We start from the raw sequence: 22964 nt of genomic DNA, 5'->3' as shown, positions 1-22964 counted from the left end.
CTTAAAATTCTTAACTAAAGGTTTTGCCTTGCTTTGTAATTCGGACACCTCCTGGGAAGCTCCTGGAGAAGTGTGCTCAGTCGAGTAGCGAGGTAGGGCATCAGAGATCTTGGAAAGCAATCGGGCAAAAGTGACTTACCCTGAGTCCCGAAAGCTACGTCTAGGCTTTGACTGAGGACCCTTAACTCCTTCTGCTTTCAGAATAACGTGTGTTCCAGAAAAGGACAAGAAGAAAAAAAAAAAAAAAAAATCGAAAACTTTCCCATATCGAAGGGTTAGAAAGGGAAATGAATGAGATGTTCCATACATGAAACTGAACTTTCAAGAATGGACTAGATTTCTGGGGCGCCTGGGTGGCTCAGTGGGTTAAAGCCTCTGCCTTCGGCTCAGGTCATGATCCCAGGGTCCTGGGATTGAACCCCGCATCCGGCGCTCTGCTTAGCAGGGAGCCTGCTTCCTCCTCTCTCTCTACTGCCTTTCTGCTTACTTGGGATCTCTGTCAAATACATAAAATCTTAAAAAAAAAAAAAAAAAGAAAAGAATGGACTAGATTTCGCCACCAGTTGTGATGCCTCGTGAATTTTATTTATTTATTTTTTTTTTAAAGATTTTATTTATTTATTTGAGAGAGAGAGACAGTGAGAGAGAGCACGAGCGAGGAGAAGGTCAGAGAGCGAAGCAGACTCCCCACGGAGCCGGGAGCCCGATGCGGGACCCGATCCCGGGACTCCAGGATCACGCCCTGAGCCGAAGGCAGTCGTCCAACCAACTGAGCCACCCAGGCGTCCCTGCCTCGTGAATTTTAATAGATGTACACACAGTGCTGCAATCAGAAAGCTGACTGGATCTGAAAGGAACCCCTTTCCTTTGTTCTGTTTTACACACTGAAAGGCATTATTTGAAGAAAGGTACAGAGACAGGAACAGCCTGTCAGGTTCCCTACAGGCGAACAGAGGTTCAGAACCCACGCCCGCCGCCGCCGCGGATGCGGCTGGGAAGGAAAGACCGGACCAGGGGGGCCGGGGAGGGGTGGGTGGAAGGGAGGAGGTAGGCCGGAGGTCAGGGTTCTTGTGACGTCACGAGGAGGGCGCGTCTTATGTAAATATAGCAGCGCAGGGGCTGATGGTTCGACAGCTGCCGCCTAAATAACAATGGATCTCCGGGGCTACGGGAAGCAGTGCGGGGCGGTTGACGGAGATTCGTTGTTACGCGTGCGTGGAAGGCATCGGGAGGCTCAAGAGTGGTGGGGAGCGAAGTGGTCGTGTGTAAAGAGTGCAAGGCGTGTGCGGCTGGTGTGGGGCGGAGGGTCTGGAAGTCATACTTACCTGGCAGGGGAGATACCATGATCACGAAGGTGGTTTTCCCAGGGCGAGGCTTATCCATTGCACTCCGGATGTGCTGACCCCTGCGATTTCCCCAAATGTGGGAAACTAGACTGCATAATTTGTGGTAGTGGGGGACTGCGTTCGCGCTTTCCCCTGATCTTCTATGTTTAAAAATTAGTCTTTTGTAAGAAGAGGTTTGAGGTGGGGTTTACGTGTTCGGTTTTCTTTCTGGTGGTCTTTGAAGTGGAGTGTTTTTTGAAAACATAGAAAGTGGAGTGCTTGGGTGGTTCAGTGGGCTAAAGCCGCTGCCTTTTTGCTCAGGTCGTGAAAGAACCCCACATCGACAGGAAGCCTGCTTCTTTCTCTCTTTCTGCCTGCCTCTCTGCCTACTTGTGATCTTTGCCTGTCAAATAAATAAATAAAATCTTTAAAAAAAAAAAGAAAACATAGAAGAATGCTTTTTCAGTTCTGGAGAGAGAAGTTTAATATGGAGTGAGGTTGCAAGAGTAATGGGCTTTAAGGGCTAGAAAGTGTTTGGAATGCACAAGGGAATTAAAAAAACTTTAGTATCATACCTATTGCAGGAATTTTTTCATGGGTGTTTTTTCAAAGAGAGTACACGAAGTTTTTCCTCGAGCATTTCCACCATTCTTTTAAACAACGGAAGTATTAGTGGTTCTGAACCTATCTTCTGGAGCCTGGCTATATCCTCAGCTGGAATTCTTGCTTTCCACTCCCGCCCACTTCAAGTATCCAGACTGACTGCATCCTCCGTATCTCAGTGTTCTCACATGGCAAGTGAGGGCAATTTGGTATCTGTTGGGTAGCACATTTAAATTTGTAGATTAGGTCTGGGACCCACGCACTTTACCTATCATCATTGACAGGTCGTTATTTGGGACGCAACACTGCAGAGATGAAAATGGATTTTATTAAAGTTACACCAGGAATCATTGTTCAGTGGCTGTGGATCCCCCCAAGGGACAGTGAAGTAACGTCTGTCTGCCTTCCTTCCTTCCTTCCTTTCTTCCTTTCCTTTCTTTCTTTCTTAAGATTTTATCTATTTATTTGACAGATCACAAGTAGGCAGAGAGGCAGGCAGAGGGAGAGAGAGGAGGAAGCTGGTTCTCCGCTGAGCAGAGAGCCCGATGTGGGGCTGGACCCCAGGACTCTGGGATCATGACCTGAGCAGAAGGCAGAGGCTTTAACCCAATGAACCACCCAGGCGCCCCGAATTAACGTTTTCTGTGGTCAGAATGACTGTAATTTCCTGGGCTGGAAGCATCTCAGAGTTAATACATTAGCTTAGCTGACTGGCTTGGTAAAAGCGGAATAAGGATTCAAGGCCTTGCTTCAAAAACAGGCCAGTGCACTTCCAGTTGAGGTCTCCGAACTATCGACCTGAGAACCACAGCACCCTCCAGTGAGTGAGCAGCGGCAACACAACCGGACAACCCGTGCAAAGAGAGGGCGGTCGGCGGAGGCCCTCGCGGTGTATCATTTAGTGGGGGCAGCCGCCGGGTTTTACCGGTGGCGGACCCCCACGAGAGTCGGCACTGGCAGCGGTCCTCTGGTGGGGAGGATGTGATACGCGTCCTTGAAGCTGTTGATGCCGGGCTTGCTCAGGGCGGAACCCGCCTGCTTCCCTTTTCCGTTGTCTCCCCTGCCCCAGAGAAAGCCCGCTGTTAAGGTAATCCCTTTTAAGTGCGCCTGCTCTCCTACATATTGCAAGCTGCTTGACCAGGCACACCCTAGTTAGTACTCTTCTTGTTTACTTGTAAGACTCGCGATCAAGTCTGACTCAACATTCCTTGTTTACCTACAAGACCTATGACTCAAATAACGGTTGTCTTCTCCTTTGTTGGTTGTTAGGTTGTATCTAATAAATACGGGACGGAGTTGTGGTTTGGGGCGATAGTCCTTTCAGCTGTCGTCACCTGCTTCCTCTCTGGCAGCTGACTTGTTTGTGCCTCATTATTCTCCCGTGAGCGGTCAGGAAGCGGCAAAATAAATCTTAAACCAAATCTGAAAGGAAAACTAACTTAAAAAAAAAAAAGGGATTTTATTTCTTTATTTGATGGAGAGAGAGAGAGAGAGCATTGGTAGACAGAACAGCAGGCAGAGAGAGAAGGGGGAGGCAGGCTCCCAGCTGAGCGGAGTGCCCGATGCGGGGCTAGATCGCAGAACTCTGGGATCATGACCTGCATTGAAGGCAGAGGCTTTAACTCACTGAGCCACCCAGGCACCACCCATTCTAATTTTTCTAAGGAGTCATCTGTGTTAATAAAAAAATACAACATGACATAAACAACTTCCATGACCTTTATATGTCACATACTTAAATTACTTAAAAATACTAATTCTGGCACCTGGGTGGCACAGTCGTTAAGCGTCTGCCTTCGGTTCAGGTCATGATCCCAGGATCCTCGGATTGAGTCCCACATGGGGCTCCCTGCTCAGCCAAAAGCCTGTTTCTCCCTCTCCCACTCCCCCTGCTTGGGTCCCTCTCTCGCCGTGTCTGTCAACTAAATAAAATCTTAAAAAAAAAAATACTAATACTCCTCTCCATTATCAACTTCCATTTCTCTTTCTCTCTCTCTCTTTTTTTGGTACCACGCAGTCAGGGTCGTGAATTAAATGTTTTTTTTCCGTGTTGCAAATTCAGGAACAAAATCTTTCTTTAAGGAAATACCACATTTAGGGGTGCCTGGCTGGCTCAGGTGGCAGAGTATGCAACTCTTGATTTCCGGGTGGTGAGTTCAAACCCCATATTGGGGGGGGTGGCGGAGCCTACTTTAAAATGATTAAACTAAATATCATACTTATACATAATTTTTCCAGATAGTCTTAATTTCTTAGTTTTATATATAAATGTACATAAATTATTATTACTACTCTGATCAAATTTTTTAAAGGTTTTATTTATATGACAGAGAGCGATCACAAGTAGGCAGAGAGAGGGAAGCAGACTCCCCACCGAGCAGAGAGCCTGATACAGGCTCGATCCCCAGGACCCCGAGATCATGACCCAAGCAGAAAAGAAGCCCGAGGCAAAGGTAGAGAGGCTTAAACCATTGAGCCACCCACGCGCCCCCCCCCTTATTAAAGTTTGAGACCTAATTGTCTTTTCCCTGCAGAGGAAGAGAAAAAATACTTTGTTTCTAAGAAAACATATTTATTAAAGGGAAGAATTCCACTGAAAATGAGAGTAGTTTCTGTGATACCCTTTTGAGTCTAACAGGACATTCTCTTTCCCAGTGTATATATCTGCACATGAAGTCATTGCTTTTCATCCATTCTTATCAAACCAAACTTGCTTACCACTATGGAGTAATAAATCTTGTCAGAAAAACACATGTTGTTGATTTAATTGCTTGTCTGTTATATGTTTTTCCTTTACTTTGTGTTCTAAGTTAAAATAGAATCCTTAATAGACATTAACATTTTTTTCCTCAACTATTTAGAAACTTGCATATACAATCAAAGAAGGTTGCCCCTTGCATGTTAAAAATTTTTTCTTCTTCTTGTGCAAAGATCCCTTTTATTATTATTTTTTTTTAAAAGATTTTATTTATTTATTTGACAGATAGAGATCACAAGTAGGCAGAGAGGCAGGCACAGAGAGAGAGGAGTAAGCAGGCTCCCTGCTGAGCAGAGAGCCCGATGCGGGACTCGATCCCAGGACCCTGAGATCATGACCTGAGCCGAAGGCAGCGGCTTAACCCACTGAGCCACCCAGGTGCCCACAAAGATCCCTTTTAGATATAGTAGTTTATTAAAGCCAAGAGTTCCTACAGGGAGATCACTATGTATTAAGGTCATCCTTATCATAGACATTCCACTTTTGCAGATGTTGATTGGGTTCATACCAGATATTGGGAAGATAAGCTTCTTGTTGCTGCAGTATCAAATACCAAAAAGTACTGACCAGAATCCTCGGGACAACAATCAACAAGGCTCACAGGCCAGCTTAGTTGTCATCTCTGACCTACCAGGGAGTAGATCCCCATCAACCAATTACTCATCAGAGACTAGCTCCTGGAATTTATTTCATAAAATTAAACCACAATGACACACTGATGCCTGCAGATAGGAGAAAACAAAGATGCACAATGAGAGAGAGAGAAAAAGTTTTCCAGTCACCCCACTTAGTATATAAAAGGCAAAGAGCTCACTTTCTGCTCATATGAGATTTAACAGAAGACTGAGCCAACAGCACCAATGGTCCAGGTGTGCAGGAGCTGGTCAAGGGCAGGATTCTATTTGCTCCGGTGAGATGTCTCAGATGGGCTAATTTTTATGGACATAGCAAAAAGAAAACTGTCAAGGAATACTGTAGTTAAAGTATGCCAGTTCACCATTGCATAGCAAGGAAGACAGGCATGAGAGATTGTTTACATCAAATAAAAGCAAAACCAACATTTATCTTTTTAAAGTTTTATTTAAGCAACCTCTACAGCCAACATGGGGCTCACAAACCCGAGACGAAGAGTAGCAGATTCCTCCAGCTGAGCCAGCCAGGCACCCCCAGAGAGAAAAAAACATCTGGAGTCTGGAGCCAGAGAGATTTTTCTCCTCTCAGATAAGCTACTTGGCAGGAGGCAAAGCCATCACTCTGAGCAGTCTGCCCTAGACTCGACTACAGAAAACAATGGCAGTGATTGGAGGACTCTGTCTTCAATGACTGCATCCTGAAAGGTTAGCTGTCCAACATATGCAGTAGAATGTCTCTGTGTAATGTTCACAAAGACACTGTGTTGTACCTGCGCTTAGTTAAGTCAGGAGGGCACCGTTTCCCTTTTCAGAATATCTTAAGAGGTTCAGAAAGATTGTTGTCTTGGCATGGAAACAAAGGGACATGGACAGATTGGGAATTAAATGGAAATACAATTTGGTTATTGCTTCTGTGGAAGGCGAAGTTGCAGGATTTCCTATAATTAGGAGCCTATGAATATTATTATATAGTAGCACTTCCAGTTCTGTAAACTATAGGAATACCTGCACAGGTGGCCAAAGGCATGTGTGTGAGCATGATGGCTGCAGCCTATTCAGAATCATAAAATCATATAACTGACTTAAATGCAAAAGCAATATGAAAGAGGTTAAATAAACAGTATACATTACTATGGAAGAAATGCCTCTGTCAAAAGAAATATAGAGGATAATTATGATGAGAGTTCCACTGATCAGGACACTATTGATGAAGCAGTTAACCAAGTCCAGGCACTTCCTGGGGACAGGTTACCATTGTTGGCCTCATGAAACATACGAAAAAAACTGAGGCACATCAACACAGAAATGTTGAAGATGTGGAGCGACAGGAACAGTGGTTTACTGCTGGTGGGAATGCAAAATGGTACAGCAACTTTGGAACACAGTTTGCAATTTCTTACAAAACTAAAAATATTTTCTTAATATAGGTGCCAGTAGTCAGGCTCCCTGCTATTAGCCAGAGGAGTTGAAGTTTAGCCCACACAAAAACCTGCCCACCCATGCCTATAGCAGCTTTACTCACAGTTGCCAAAACTTAGAAGCAAGGAAGGTGTCCTTTAGGAGGTGAAGGGATAAACTGAAGTAATAGTACTCAACACTTAAAGGAATGAACTGCCCTTGAAAAGACATAAAAGAATCTTAAATGCATATTACTACGTGAAACAGATGATCTGAAAAGGCTACATGGTATGATTCCAACTGTAGGACATTCTGGAAAAGGCAAAACTGTGGAAACAGTAAAAGATCAGTGGTTGCCAGAAAGGGGGCACAGAGGATTTTAAGGGGGGTGAAAATGGTAGATAGTTACTATTTGTCCAAACCCAAAGAATGTGGACTGCCAAGAGTGAGCCCACAAGGTAAACTATGGCCTTTGGGTGATTATGATGTATTAATGTAGGTTCATCAGTTGTAACAAATGTAGCACTCCAGTGGGGGATGTTAACAATGAGGGAGGCTATTCATGTGGGGGTAGAGGGCAGGAAGTATGTGGGAAATCTCTGTACCTTCCCCTCAATTCTCTGTGAACCTAAAACTGCTCTAAAAAATAACAGCCTTGCACCCTTAAGAACAATCCTCCCAAAGTAAGCAATTCTGAACAATGAATGCAAACAAATTTAGACTTTTAAAAAATTGAGTCACCAAAGTCTAAGTTATTCATCCAATCTTTTAAGGGCAGAATAAAAAATTGTACCCCACCAGATCCCGAGTTTTTCTGTCAGGAGTTCAGGTTGAGGGGTATAAAGCTGATAGGTTAGCAGATACTCTCTTATTAAGAGAATCAGGTTGGGGAGGTGGAGTGGGCCGATGGGTCTTAATTAAGACTTAGCTGATACAAGGCGGATAGGACCCAGAATCAAGTAACAGATTTTATATGAGGAGATGTGCAGGTGATAAACAGCAGGAAAGACACGAAAATGAGTTAAAAGTCACTCACTCCGTCCTTGGGTGGGTTTGAACCAGCAACCTCTTGGTTAACAGCTGAACTCGCTAACCGACTGCGCCACAGAGACTTCACAGTATGGTGCTTTGGATTCCATAAGCAGTTGGAACTCCCATCCCGAGATGTACTGTGCCCATTCCGCGGGAAAACCGCAATTTCTAAGGCTTCTCAGAACAGAGATGAATCACGTTGTCTGTCTCATTTGAAACTGGGTGATTCGGAAACTAAAAGGGCAGCAGAACGGCCTTGGGCACCTTGCTCCTTACCGGCCCCATTGCCAGCACCTGCAGAGACCCCGAGGCCGCAGTTCCCCGCACCAGGTGCTCGGTGGGGTCTGCGGGAAACTGAAGGCCTGTTGTGCTCCCTTGGTGGCTTTTTCCACTGGTCCACTTCACTCGAGAATGAAAAGTTTGCCTGCCCTTCCTCCAGAGCCCTACGGGAACGGTGTGTTTGGTTTCCTCTAACACTGGACTACAGGAAGGCCGGGGTCGCAGGGTCTCCCCTCAGAGAACAGAGTCTGCAATTCACCAGGAAGCACTGTCAAGACCTGTTGAATACACTGCTGTTTAGCTTCTAGTCCCACGAAGAGCCCTGAGAAGGGAAATAAGGAAGTTTTTCAAAGTAGAAAGTTCTTTGTATAAAGCCTTGGTTCGGATTGACTGCTCAGCCTCCCGTGCAGCGGCAACAGGAAAGGCCCAGGGAGCCCCCTCAGCGCCTAAGTGCCCCACTCCCACCCCGCGAAGTCGTGTACCCGTTGGAGTAGGCAGAAAGGAAACCTCAGTTAGGGGAGAGAGCCAGGGGAGGGGAGGCAAAACGCAATGAGACCTCCTAGGAGGCTTGGGGGGGGGACACGGAAGTTGCGTCCAGAAAAGTGTGGGGGAAGGGTCAGAGCCGGTGCCTGGGTGGAAGAAAAGCAGGAGGGAGAGAGAAGGAGAGAGGGAGGAACACAGGAAGTGGATGAAAGCATTTTTAATTCCATCTCTCCCTCATTTGCGCTCTCCCTCTCTTTTTCTTCGGATCCCTACAGCTGAAGAACTCGGATACCCTGAGGTCTGAGAAGACAGACCCAACTAATGTATGCTCCAGAGGACGAGCTCATGGTTGTAAAGATGGTTCTGTCCCTGGTGGCAGGGTGTGGGGGGGATGAGTGAAATAGATACATAGGATTAAGAGTACAAGTACTGTGATGAGCACAGAGTAATGTATAGAAAATTTGAATCATCATATTGCACACCCAAAACTAATAACACTAATTATACTTCAGTTAAAAAAATGGCTTTGCCCTTGTAGGGCTTTGGATAAATACGCTTCAATTATCTCATTCTTTGTTCTGTAAAATGGGACTAAGAGCGTTCTACTTAATTCTGTTGTCATTGTGCTTGGATTTAGGAAATACTGGATCACTCATGTTAAAAGCAGCAGAATCATGAATATTGATCTTCCGAATCTTTTGACAGCCACGATCCTTATTTATTTCACCTTAAATTAGTTTTTGCTCTTTCTAGAAATTCCTGTAAATGGGATCATACATGCAGAGTATGTATGCTTATGTCTACTTACTCTTCCCTGTATAACATCTTCGAATTTTATCCATGTTACTGAGTATATCAGATTTTCATTCCTTTTTATTGCTGAGTAGGATTCCATCGCATAGATATTTCAAAATTTCTTTACCATTCTCATAATAATGGATATTTGGGTTGTTTCCAATTTGAGCTGTTGCGAATAAAGCTGCTCTGAGCATTCGATAAGTGTTTCTGTAGACATATTCTTTTTAAAATTTTTCTTGGACAGACACCTAAGAGAGGATATTTGATGGAATCAAAAGGGGAGGGGTGTTTAATTTTATAAGGAATGTTTAATTTTATAAGAAACTGCCAAAATGTTTCCCAAAGTGGTTGTACCATTTTATGGTCATGCCAACAATGGATGACGGCTCTCGTTGTTGACAAAAATTCTCTCTTTAACCAGACTCTGTCAGGCCTCTAAACTATCTTCCCAAGTAAGCCTTAATTTTCAAGCTTCTAGTTTGTCTTTGTGTGTCAATTTTAGCAAGAAGCTGCCAAGTCCTGTTAACCAGAATTCCCCCTCCCCTGATACTTGGTCAGGTTCCTCATCCTCCACCATCCTCCAGGGTGGTGTCTGATCATTTTTGGCCAGCCTGCAGCAAGAGTCCCTTGGATTGATTTAGTCACATTCTCCCTTACTTCTGATGTTTCTTTCCTCTTAGTAAATTTTCATTCAGTAACCCTCTCTCTATTCCTGCTTTAGGCTATACATTCCCACAGCACGCGCGCAGACACGCACACACACATTCCATCCCTTGTTGGAAGAAAGGCAGCTTTCTGACGTATTGTTCATTAACAAATGTCATCAATGATTTTTTTTCACATTGTTCCACTCTCTATCAAGATTTGGTGTTTTTAAACTTCTAATTTTATTTCTTCTACTGAGTGTAGTGATATCTCAATGTGGTATTAATTTCCATTTTCTTGACAACTGATGATACTGAGCACTCTTACGTGTTTATTGACTATTATATCTTTAAAGTGTCTGTTCAATTCCTTCACACATATATTAAAAGATGCATTACTTGATTTTTTAAAAAATCAGGAGGTCATAATATATTCTGGACACAGATACTTGATCAGTTACGTTTTTTGGATATTTATTCTCAGTCTATGGCTTGCTTTTTTACTTTCATAATGGTTTCTTTTTCAGTAGATTTTTTAAAATGCCGATAAAGTCTGATTTACTATTGCTTTCTCTTATAATGACTTTTTTCCTGTGCCCTGTGCTAGAATTATTTGCCTACCCAGTTCACAAAAATATTTGCATATGTTTTCTTCTAAAAACTTAATGTTTTGATCTTGAGTTACAAAAAATTAACTTTTGTGAGGCAGGAATAGAGTTTCTTCCAGCACCATTGGTTTCTTTTCTTTTCCTTTTTTTTTTTTTTTTAAGATTTTATTTATTTTTTTGACAGAGATCACAAGTAGGCAGAGAGAGAGAGAGAGAGAGAGAGAGGTGAGTTCCACAAACAATGCATGGAAAGTAAGACAGGCGCAACCTGGGGGTCAAACCTACCGTAAGTGCCGCAAGGTGTGTGACACTCTCAGCTGTAGTTGCTGTGGTGTCCCCTGTTGGGATGAGGCCCCCAAATGTGAGGCCTGCCTGATGAGGTGAGGGGGGTAGTGGCACCGGTGGTAAAAGCATTCACCTGAGGCAGAACAAAGGAGATAGAAGTTTGTTGAATACACCTCAAGGAAGCAGTGGGCAGGTCAGCAAAGCAGGGACGAGAGGTCTGCAACGAGGCAGTGGGTGCTGGCTGTATTTAAAGGAGGAACATGAGGTATAGCGATGTATGGCATTTTCCCTTTTTTGGTAACTGGTTGTAAATAGCCCACTGGTTATTTAGGGCCTACAGATATTTTGAGGGGGGGGGTCACCTGGTATTCAGCTGGAGGGGGTGGCATGGGCCCTTTCTACAGTCCCACCACTCAAGCCGATTGCCTAAAAGCGGCTTCTACAGTTGCTCTCACACCTTAAAGTCTTCATTTAAAAGCCATCAGAAACAATTTCTTTTGAGGGGCGCCTGGGTGGTTCAGTCATTAACTGGCTGCGGCTGCCTTGGCTCAGGTAATGATGCCAGGGTCCTACGATTGAGCCCTGGATTGGGTTCTCTGCTCAGTGGGAAGCCTGCTTCCCCCTCTCCCACCACTCCTGCTTGTCCCTCTCTCCTGTGTCTCAAAGAGACAAATTAATAAATTTTACCTATTTTAGACAAAATAATAAAATTAATAAATAAAATATTTTAGAAAAGGAAATTGTTTCCTTTTCTAAAATATTTTAAAGTACTCTTTAAGTGCATTGAAAATAAACTTAACCAGGGGTGCCTGGGTGGCTCAGTTGGTTAAGCCTGCCTTTAGCTCAGGTCATGATCTCCTGGGACCAAGCCCACGTTGGGGCTTCCTGCTCCTCTGGGAGTCTGCTTCTCCCTCTCCCTTTGACCCTCCCGTCCTCTGCCCCCTCATGTTCTCTTTACCAAATAAAATCTTTAAAAATTTTAAGTAAATAGACTTACCAGTTGTATGCTTGGAATCCACAGAAAGCCCAGGAAGAGATGTTCAAGTGCCAAAAGGAACAGGGGCTGCTTACTCACTGGTAGATGATGTGGGGAAAAAGGCAGAAGAAAAGTTATTAAATTTCCTTACTAGATAACAGCCCATTGACAAGTCCTTGAAACAGGCGGAGTGACATTCCTTTAGGAACTCAGTCGCCTGGATGTTAGTATTTTGCTAAGACCAAAGGCAATCTTAGCCCAAACCCCAGGATCCTGTAAGTCTATCGTAACAAATAAAAATTCTTTTGGAAACTTCTTTCTCTACCCCCAAAATACGTGTTGGCAAACATCCCCCAAGTATATGACCCACCAATATACCTCTGAAGGATCTCATTGATGAGGGAGCAGGAGGCTGACTGAGGACAGAGCAAAAGCTGCCACCTTGCACCCCCTCTCCATCCGCTCCCCCTCGGTAATGTGTGTGACATTCCTCAGGCACCCCTGACTGCCATAAACGATAAACAAATAGTTAACTTGCAGAGATCACAATCCTACAAGACAGTAGTCTCCCTTGCTTTGTCTGCTCAGCTGGGAGCCTGCTTCCTCCTCTCTCTCTCTGCCTGCCTCTCTGCCTACTTGTGATCTCTCTCTGTCAAATAAATAAATAAAATCCTTTAAAAAAAAAAAAAGTCCTAGAGATCTACAAGCAAAGAAGTTACCTTATCAATAACACAATTTCCAGAAGCAAATAACTCAGTTCCTCAAGTCCTAATGTCTGCCTCCCCCATAAACAAAACTGAAGGAGGCTGAGGTAGAGGGGAATGTAAATATAGTTAAATCTCTTCTAAACTTAAATCTCACTAACAAAGACGCTTGATAGCAGGATTGTGACATCCCACCAAAAATCTCCCAACTATCTTGATGTTAATGGCTGGCCTAAAGACAACATTGATCAAGCCGCAAGGGCAAGGCCTCCTGGTAGGCCTCCGGTATCCTCGTAGGCCCTCTTTAGCATATGAAAGCCCTGTTGAAACCTCCCTTCCCCTCACCTTCCCCCAACCGCAGGGTACAAAACCTGCCATCTCTCTCAACCCGGGGCAGCAACTCTTCCTGCCCAGGGGTTCTGGTCCCGTGCTTTAATAAACCATTTTGCACCAAAGATGTCTCAAGAATTCTTTCTTGATCATCGGCTCTGGACCTCAGCCAACCGAACCTCACTTAGGTTCTAGAACGTCATCATCATGACTTGGGTTTTACTAGACAGTAATAAATGACCTTTTCCCAATAATAACTATAGTCTCCTCAAGGTCTTGGAAACCTTGCTTCCAAAATTCCTTAGAGACTTAACGGTATTCCTAATTCCCTCCCAACGTTAGATAGTCAGCCACTCCTCATGACCCCCCAGGGCAGCTCTTTCTGCCCACAGGTCCTGTCCCCCTGCTTTAATACCATCTTTTTGCACCAAAGACATCTCGAGAATTCCTTCTTGGCCCTCATCTTCAAACCCTAACGTCTCTTCTCCACCAGTAGCCAGGCAGGCTTTGGCTCCCACTGGAGAGGGGTACTCGACTCCACCGTCACCCACGACCAGACCCCGATTTCATCTTCAAGCGGTTTTTAGATGAGGAAAATCCCATGGAGTTTCTCCTTTCTCTCGGCTCTGTTTCCCCCTCTCCCTTTCTGTCCCTTCCAGAGCGTTCTGGGAACCTAATACCGGACAGGACCGAAAGGGGAGGCTGCGGTTCTCCCGAGTCCTTCCTGCCGGGGCGTCTTGGGTGCTCAGTCCGGCCCGGACGTTAGGGCCCGCGGATGCGGACTGCGGGGCCGTGAGGGTAGCCGGCGCGGGGCCTGCGAGTTCGCCGCCGCCGGCCGCGCGCATCACGGTCCTGCGCGTCGCCGGTCCGATCTATTTCATCAACGCCGCCCGCAGTTGGCGCTCTGGCGGCAAGCAGGGGTGCGGGGCTCCGACCCGCGAGAGGGGCCGCGCTGGAGGGCCCGGCCCTGCTTCTCGAGGCCGGACCCGAAAAGGCTTGTTGAACGCGTAGAGCCCAGGAAGAGGCTCCAAGGCGGCTCAGCCCGGGGTCCCAGCGTAGTCCTCGCCGCCGGTGTCGGGAGAGTTGTTCGCCACAGGCGGGCCGCCGGGAGAAGAGCGTGTGGCTCCGAGACCGCGGCCGAGAAGAGAAGAAACGCGATTTCGGACGGAGCTGCTGTGTGGCGCGAGAGAAGGGTCGGCGTCGAAGAGGAGTGTTCCGGCGGAGCGTGCAGCGCAGCGGCTAAGGTAGGGGGGAAGCGCAGGGCGGCGGGTTGTAGGGGGGCGGGACCCGGGGTCCGCCTCGGGGTCGCGGAAGCTTCCTGAAAGCGGTCTCGGTCCGCGCCGCCTGGTTGCTGCGTCCCCCGGAGTCCACCCGCTGATGTGGGGGCCCCGGGGTGTAGCGCCGGGCGCCTCTTCTCAGCAACCTCGCCCACTCTTTGCAAAGGAAAAGAGTTGATGAAAACAGGACTAAGCAAACGACTGGACTCCAAGAACCTTTCTTTTCCAGAGTCTCCCCCTCCAGAGCCAGCGATTGTCACAGCCCTCCCCCAGTGCTGTTTACCCAGAAGCATTAAAAATGAGCCTTCTCCCAAAGGTCTCGCTTAGGGTAATATAAAATAAGCAGGGTGATAAAAATGATTTTCTCGTATGTGCTGCTCTCTACTTGGAGTTCATTCTTGTCCGTAATTTTACCAAGACCACAGAAAAGTCTGAGGCCCCTTCTCTGTAGCTTCTCTCACACCCACACTAATTCACACAAAGCTTTCCTTTCCTTAGGCGGCTGATGCCTTCCTAATCACCAGGGTGTCTGCTGGGCCCCACAGCTTCTCTCCTTCATTTCTTGATACTCGCTGCAGAGTGAGACGCTGCTCAGCGGTCAGCCCAAGACCCAGCATGCTAACCAGTGACCTGGTGACACCTAAAATTCCAGATACCTGCCAGCAGAAAGATCAGAAGTAGCAATGACTTTGGTGTCAGGTATTCAAAATGACCCACCATACTCACCTGTTCTTTCAAAGACAGAGAGCTATGAAAAATATTTCGTCGTTGAGACCCCAGCCTGTCCTGCTCTGGAATTAACCTAAGGGATATAGTTGCCCTTTTTCCTTTTTAGCGTTGCCTCCTGAGACCCACATAGAAGTGCAAGGAAAACCCTTCTTTGACCAGCAGTGGAACCCAGACCTCAAACATGGAAGGCCAGAATTCTGCTACTGAACCACTGATGCTTGTTTCTCAACTGCTGGAGAGCAGGTCTACTCAGAGTCTCTGGAAGGATTTCGAAAAAGCAATTCTAAAACAGCTTTTTACACAGCTGTTCTCTTTGGAAAACAGGTGGCACGTAGAAAACACTTGGGGCAAAGCCTTGCAATGGGGATTTATGTAAAGTAGCACTACGAAGTAATGTCAATCAAATAAAAATATCTGATTTGAAAGTGCCTAATTCTGGAGAGGGTGTATGCTGGACTCTCTTCCCAAATAAATAATATCAGAAAATGGGGTTGGCTCTGTTGGTGGAGCATGTGACTCTGTCTCAGTGTTGTGAGTGAGTTTGAGCCCCATGTTGGATGTAGAGATTACTTAAAATTTTTAAAGAAAAAGAAATTAGTTAGACTCTTGTTTGGTCCTAAATCTAGTGTGGACCTACGGAAAGCTAATTTCCTCCCTGACTGAAGCAGTCTCTTTGCTCTCCTATTGCTTGGTGCCTCCCAAACCCTTTCCTTCCATTTTTTTTTTCACCAGTTCTTTACACAGTGAAGGTTCAGGAGTCTGGCTCATTGGGTATGGGCTGAGTTACTCAGGAAAATTGGGGTGATAATTGAGTATTGCACCTCTGAAGCTTCTTTTGAGTGTATAGAAAAGAGCAACACACCATCTTGGCCACAGAAGGTAGCCAGGGAAAAACAATTTGACATTTCCTATTGACTCTAGACTATCCCTTCTTCAACCAAGTTGAAAACTTCCTCCTGCCTTTGTCTTTGTATGAGAGTCCAATCTTCACTTCCAGTTAGCCTGGTACAGACCTGGACTATTTTTGATATAATTATAGCTGGAACTGATTTTTACACCTAATTTGAGAGGATTTGAATCCTTTGTAATTGATTGTATTTAGTGTTGGTTGGAGATTGCTGACAGTTGTTTTTCACTTCCACCACCTCATTGTGTGATTTCTATTGCTTAAAAAAAAAAGAACTCCGTGCCTGAGTCCTGAGATTGAGTCCCACATTGGGCTCCTTGCTCAGCAGGAAGCCTGCTTCTCTCTCTGTCTGCTGCTCCCCCTGCTTATGTCCTCTCTCTCTCTGACAAATGAATAAACAAAATCTTAAAAAAAAAAATCTTGCAGAAGATCAACAAGGAGATAGAAGACTTAAACAACATGACATAAGAGACATCTATAGAATGCTCCAGCCACCAAGAACAGAATAATACAGTTCCTCTCAACTGCGCTTAGAACATTGTCCAGGATAGACCATACTCTAGGCCATGAAAAAAGCCTCAGTGTGTTTTTTTGTTTTTTAAAGATTTGATTTAGGCTCCCTGCTGAGCAGAGAGCCCAATGTGGGGCTCAATCCCAGGACCCTGGGATCATGACCTGAGCCGAAAGCAGAGGCTTTAACCCACTGAGCCACCCAGGCGCCCCAGCTTTAGTATGTTTAAAAGGACTGAGATCTTTAAATTTTGAGACATCTCACAAACCAATACTGTCACATAGTCTAGTTGCAAGTTGGCAGGTGTGCTGAGTAGTTTGTTTGGTCCTCTTTCACTTTGTCATGAATGTTCAGTGACACATACGGAGGTGGCCATGGTTACACATAATGTGGGCCACTAGCCTGGAAAAGCAAAACAGCTAAACGGAAGAGACAAATATTCCAGAGAAGTTTCTCTAGTGTCAGGCACACAACCAGGAAGAAATTGCTCCATGGAAAGTAAAGAGATGTCGGAGGATCACTTTCTCTCCTGTGTCTCTTTAAAACTTCAGCCTCTATGTCACTACATGTCATTGCATAGCAATGCTGTGAATCACTGCTAACCACCATACACCCATACACCCATACACCCATGACCTTGATTTTTACCTTGCTCTGACAAAACAACCACAAGTCAGCAGATAGGGGTCAATACAAAGTATAAATCTGTGTTCTACAAAAACTGCTCTGGACATAAGAATAATATTACTTTGGGGTTCCTGGGTGACTCAGTTGGTTAAACCTCTGCCTTTGGCTCAGGTCGTGATCCAGGGTCCTGGGATGGAGGAGCCCTGCATCTGGGCTCTTTGCCCAGGAGGGAGCCTGCTTCTCCCTTTGCCTGCCACTCCCCCTGCTTGTGCTATTTGTCTCTCTTTGACAAATAAGATCTTTTAAAAAAAAAAAAAAAAAGAAAGAAAAAAGAGTAACACTAGTGTATAAGTCACCACTGCATGTATTCAAAGACACGTACAAAAACTCTTTAAATGACTTTGACAAATGGGAAAGATACCCTGTGGAGCTAGAATGGTTTTCATAAGTGACAATCACAAAATACCTGTATAGAGATTAAAACACAGAACAATCCACACATATAGGAGGAGGGCAAGGCTAGGAAATAGGGATGTCAGACTTGACTTAAGTTTAATGAAAACCTAATATACTTCCTCAATGAGGGAACAGCAGCAGACATAACCCTGGGCTATGGCAAGAAGAAAATTCAGACAGGATAGAAATCTTTATAAATTAATTATTCACACATTGAATATTATACTCATATTTTTTCTTACAATGTTAAACTAACCTGGAATAAAACTAGAGAACCAAAGAAGAACACCAAGACCCAGGGCACCTGGGTGGTACAGTGGGTTAAAGCCTTTGCTTTTGGCTCAGGTCATGATCCCAGGGTCCTGGGTTTGAGCCTGGCATCAGGCTCTCTGCTCAGCAGGGAGCCTGCTTCCCCTCCTCTCTCTCTGCCTACTTGTGATCTCTGTCAAATAAATAAATAAATTAAAAACAAACAAACAAAAAAAAAAAAACAAGACCATCAACAAGTTTTAAATTTTAAAACTTTGAAATTTTTCCTGACAGAAAAGTGACTTCATGACAGTCCTTAAGTCCTTTATCACCTAAAGGTAATAAAATAATTTGGGAAAATACTGATTCCTTATGTTTTCTATGCACTTACAAGAATAAACAATGAAAAATGTGCTTATATTTTAGAGAGAGATGTGGTATCAGCACCTGGGCACACCAATACTGAGAGTGGCTGCTGGGGGTGGGTGGGCTCTGCATCAATGGTGACCTTCACAACAGACCAGGTGACCTTGTGTATTGGCATGGCCTCAGCAACTGGAAGACAGGGGCTCCTAAGATTCCACGACAGCTCTGACTTTCCAGTTCTGTTATTGTGACTCTAGGCAGTTACCTGGCAGCCTGGGTGCTCTGTCTGGCATTCTTACCAGAGCCTAAACTGTAGGCAGTGCCTCAGGGCTCTGAGCTCTGGTATCTTCTGCCTTGTTTTTGTGGTTAAGAATTCTTCAGTTGTGGAATGCTGACAAAGTTTGGCCCCAACGTGAGTATGAATTTCATCTACATACTTTAAACTTGTTTAATTTCATTTTTTCCCCCGCTTAATGAAACTTCAAGGTATAATTTACAAATTATAAAACTCACTGGGATTGTATATTTCAGTGATTTTTTTTTTTTTTTTAGTAATTTACCGGGCAGTGCAGCCATCACCATAACCTTTTTTCTCTCTCTCTCTTTTTTAAAGATTTATTTATTTACTTGACAGAGATCACAAGTAGGTGGGGGTCGAGGTGGCGGGGGGAGCAGGGTCACCGCTGAGCAGAGAGCCCTATGCGGTGCTGGATCCCAGGACCATGGATCATGACCTGAGCCAAAAGCAGAAGCTCAACACACTGAGCCACCCAGGCACCCCACTTTTCACTTGTTTCTAATTATTTGTGGGGTTTCTGCTCCCCAGGTTCTGGCCATACTTCTTCTACCACCACAAGCTTCAGCATGGCAGAATCTCTCACCACCTTTTCTGATCCAAGGACAGAAATGAGCATCCTGGAAACCAACCAGTACTTGTGCTCCCAGCTGGAAAAAAGCAAACAGAACTTCTGGAACCTCATGGAGAAATTCCTCACATCCAAGGCTACTGCTTACATCCTGGCCAACCAGCTGCAGAAATACAGTAAGCCCCCTGGGTTCACAGTCACCAGAGTCATAAATGATGGCCTGTCTTCCCCATGAGAAACTAAACACTGTCCAAACATTGTTCGCCCTCCATCAAAATCTTACTCTGACTATACTCCTGGAAAGGTAGAAGTGGGTATTTTACCCTCAATTTGCAGAAGATGGAAACACTGAGGCACAAAGGAATAAAGTTTACAGTGAGAGGTAGGCGTAGAGGCTAAAACCTAGTTCAGACACTGAATTATTTTTTCTCTCTCAGGAACAAACATGTGTCAGATTCTAGAAACATAATATCACTGTTGGCTCAAATATCTCAGGATTCAATTCCAACTTTGACTAAGTACCCCTTTGCAAAGCATTGTGCTAGCTGCACTAGGAGTGTATGAGTATTCTTTCCTGCTTTATAGGAGCTTAAAGCTGTCTGTTCCCAACTGAACTGCAGATATCTGGAGATCAGAACATCGATAGCAGACGCAGAGGGAAGTCCTGATGCCTAGAGCAAGATTTTTTTCCCATATGAGTTCTAAGAAGCTGTTCCTCACACTCTGGTGAGATTGAAAGTATTTCCAGGAAAATCAGAGACTGTAATACCTTTTTAGTCTCTCCCTGAGTATGAACTTTGCAGACAGCAAGCTAGTCCAGGATCTGGGCTTTGAGACGGGTAGCCAGGATAAGGGTGAGGCTAAGAGGGCAAGGCCTCCAGTCCAGCAGACCCTGTCAGTGTAGGAGCTGGCCCTTTCCTCTCCATGCTCAGCTCTCACATTTGGAAATCCTTGGACAATCCCAAACCTGTTGGTAATGGGGGCCGGGGAGGGGGTTGATGTAGTGACCAAGGGAACCATGATGGAGTGAGGACACATGAGAGGCAGGAATATTAGAGGAAGATTCTTGCTGATATTAAAGTGTGCTTTCAGATTTCTACAGTTATTTTTCACTAAATCAATGGGGGATAAAATTTATTATCCAACTTACTAGACATGGAGAAAAAAGTTAAAAAGCCTACTTATTAAAGAAGGAAAAGCTTTAGGATGTGGAAATATAAGTTGTTTTTTTTTTTACATCACTCATTAACATCACAATTGTAAGACAAATTTTTTGAAGCTAGAAAAGAAAAAAGATACCACCAGATCTTAGTGTAAAGGTATTACAGTGCAGTGATTAAGAGCATGTATCCTGGGGCCAGACTTCTGGGGTCAAATCCAAGTTACCCTCTTTGTACCTCAGTTTTCTCATCTGTAATGGTAATAAGAATAATATTTACCTTTTCAGCTAGTAGTGGTGATTATGTGATACTAATTCTTTTTTTCTTTTTCTTTTTTTTCTTATTTTTTTTTTTAAAGTATATTTAGGGACACCTGGGTGGATCAGTAGGTTAAGCGGCTGTCTTTGGCTCAGGTCATGATGCCAGGGTCCTGGGATCGGGTTCTGCATCAGGATCTCTGCTATGTAGAGAGTCTGCTTCTTCCTCTCCCTCTGCCTGCTGTTCCTTCTGCTTGTGCTCTCTTTCTCTCAAGTGAATACAATCTTAAAAAAACAAGGCAACTGTTTAAAAAAAAGAATATTTATTTATTTGACACAGAGAGAGAGGGAGAAAGAGAGCACAAGCAGGTGGAGTAGCAGGGAGAAGGAGAAGTAGGCTCCCTGCCAAGTATGGGCTTGATCCCAGGACTCTGGGATCTTGACCTGACCCAATGGCAGACACTTAACCGACTGAGCCACCCAGGCATCCCTACATGATACTAATTCTTGCAAATCCAATAGAACAATGCCATGGAGGCACTATGTATTAGTTTTCCCTCTTAACACAACACCTGGTAGCATTTGAACATACATCTTTCAGATTTTTGCCCCTCCAGATACCTGTTACATAGTTGTATCCAGATAAACTTGGAAATCTTTGAAATTTGGGGGGCATTATTGAAACTCTCAACATGGAGAGCTATCAGTCTTACAACTTACAGTCTTCCCCAACACACAGGATATCAGTATTTCATGTCCTAGGTTAACGGTTTACCTAAGAGTCTATGAGGCTTGGTAAAGTGGCTCAAGATTTGGAGTCAGACCTCAGGAGATACGAATTCTGACTTGTCTCCTTCCATTTCAGCCATCTTGAGTAAGTTACCTGCCCATGAGCTTCTATTTCCTCATATCTAAAGTGCCATATAGTGTGGGAGATTGAGGAATGAGATGTGGGAATCCCAGCCTGGAGCCTGGTAATGGGGTTCCATTTGTCCTTGGGATGGACCCTGCCGCCGCCTCTGAGGGCAGCAATCACAGCAGCATGTCCAGCTTTCCACTGAGGCAGGTGTGTCTATTTTCTCAGAGAGTGAAGAGTACAAAGGCCTCATCGAATCCGTGCTGGAGGAGGAAGTGCAGTTTGACAGGGAGCTGGCAGAGAAGACGAGACCGACTGCAAGGCTTGGGTAAGGAGGTGCCTTTGTGGGAAAGTGGGAATTACTATGTGAAGTGGGGCAGCCCAGGCTGCTGGTATAAAGAGCACTTTTGTCCAAGGAGAGGGATAAAAAAGTCCATAGCAGGCACAGAACTAGATAAAGACCATTGGTGGGGCTGTGGGAATTGGGTAGTAGAGTAGCTAGGTGTCTGGGGTTTTCCCTTAAATAGCATATGAATAAAATGGAGACAGATACCTGAGTTGGAACACTAGCAGTGTGGCTTCTAGCTGTGTGAGCTTGGGCAAATTCACTTGACTTTCCTACATCTCAGTTTCCTCCACTACTTCACCTGTAAAATGAAAATACAAACAGTATCATAACCCTCAGACAGTTGTGAAGATTAAATGCATGATTCTGGGGCACCTGGGTGGCTCAGGGGGGTAAGCCTTGGCCTCCGATCCAGGTCCTGATCAGGGTCCTAGGATGGAGCCCCGCATCTGACTCTTTGCTCAGAGGGGAGCCTGTTCCCCCCCTCTCTCTGCTTGCCCCCTCTCTGCTTCCCTCTCCACCTCTTGTGATGTCTCTCTCTCTCTGTGTCAAATAAATAAATAAAATCTTTAAAAAAAAGCATGATTCCAAGTTAGAATCATCTGTGACACATACGAAGCTCTCAACAAATATTTTCTGTGATTATTATACTTTTATTTTTTATAGGTGTGGTGGTTATCATTAATGGACTAACATTTTCTACCACAAGAGAGATTTTCCCAGCTTTCTAAAGTGCCTTTTCATGATATGTTTCTCCTCAACTTTCATTTTTTTTCCCCCTAAGTACCATACTATGTGGAGCACTAACTGTAGGGCTGTTGGGCAGATGGATGATCAAGCAGCTGTTATCTGGAAAATAGGTTATTAATGTGCTGAGGACTAGCATGGTCTATCCTCAGAGGGTTTCATATATAGGCCGGATTGTGATGTTCAAGATGTCTTTTAGCCCTCTGTTGAAATGAAATCTTGAGAAGCTCAAGTGTGTAAAATCTACTAAAGCAGAGATACCTGATTGAAGGAAGCCTAGGTCTGGAGCCTTCACCAGCTCTGACACTTTATAGAAGCTCTGTGGGATAGGATTTGAAAGACGGTCTGTGGAATATCACTCAGTAGGACAGCAGGGAGGAAATTCAGGCATTAGATGAGACAGATGACTATAAATGTCTAGTCCAGCTTTAGGATTATGTGGTTCTCAGTATTAACTGAATACCTGCTTATGTGTGTACACTCTGTCGAGCACTGTAAGTTGTGTGATACCTAGTGCTGTCTCTTACCTCAGAGAGCTCACATTTTGGATTGAAGTCCATGCTAAATATTTGTATAATCATTAAAAAAGGATGAAAACCCACTGAGAGTGATGTAATTGTTGTTACTCAGAACTAACTTACCCTTCAGTGTCTCCTGATTATGGCTTATTTTCATGGCACTCAAAAGAATGCTATCTTTCTTGACCCTTTTATTGATTTTTCTTTTCATCCTTTGAATCAACACCACGTGCACCC

General features: G+C 44.7%; 1 protein-coding gene, 1 long non-coding RNA gene and 1 other non-coding gene across 7 annotated transcripts in view; 2 read left to right on the top strand and 1 right to left on the bottom strand.

The window, feature by feature from the left end:
* The first annotated feature begins 1317 nt into the window (after positions 1 to 1317).
* On the top strand, positions 1318 to 1481 carry LOC122901352. The gene has a single exon (XR_006383452.1). It is a non-coding gene; the product is annotated as a U1 spliceosomal RNA (small nuclear RNA).
* A 6190-nt stretch (positions 1482 to 7671) lies between these two features.
* Positions 7672 to 13288, bottom strand: LOC122900482. 2 transcript variants are annotated; one of them, XR_006383240.1, is made up of 4 exons: positions 13271 to 13288; positions 11843 to 11919; positions 10846 to 10978; positions 7672 to 8349 (listed from the first exon to the last, which is right to left on the bottom strand). It is a non-coding gene; the product is annotated as an uncharacterized LOC122900482 (long non-coding RNA). The 2 variants fall into 2 exon arrangements; XR_006383239.1 differs by lacking the exon at positions 13271 to 13288 and adding an exon at positions 12200 to 12220.
* Positions 13277 to 22964, top strand: part of LOC122900480 (neuroblastoma breakpoint family member 6-like protein) — a 27284-nt gene continuing 17596 nt past the window's right edge. For all 4 annotated transcript variants that reach the window (XM_044239169.1, XM_044239170.1, XM_044239168.1 and 1 more), the window contains exons 1-3: positions 13277 to 14099; positions 18804 to 19019; positions 21345 to 21444. In XM_044239169.1, coding sequence (XP_044095104.1) covers positions 18842 to 19019; positions 21345 to 21444 — 278 coding nt within the window. In that variant the 5' untranslated portion in view covers positions 13277 to 14099; positions 18804 to 18841. The remainder of the gene's footprint in view (positions 14100 to 18803; positions 19020 to 21344; positions 21445 to 22964) is intronic.

Source organism: Neovison vison, chromosome 2, assembly GCF_020171115.1.
Source record: "Neovison vison isolate M4711 chromosome 2, ASM_NN_V1, whole genome shotgun sequence".
Taxonomy (NCBI): Eukaryota; Metazoa; Chordata; class Mammalia; order Carnivora; family Mustelidae; genus Neogale; species Neogale vison.
The sequence above is the reverse complement of the archived record's forward strand: the minus strand, read 5'-3'. Positions and strand labels throughout refer to the sequence as shown.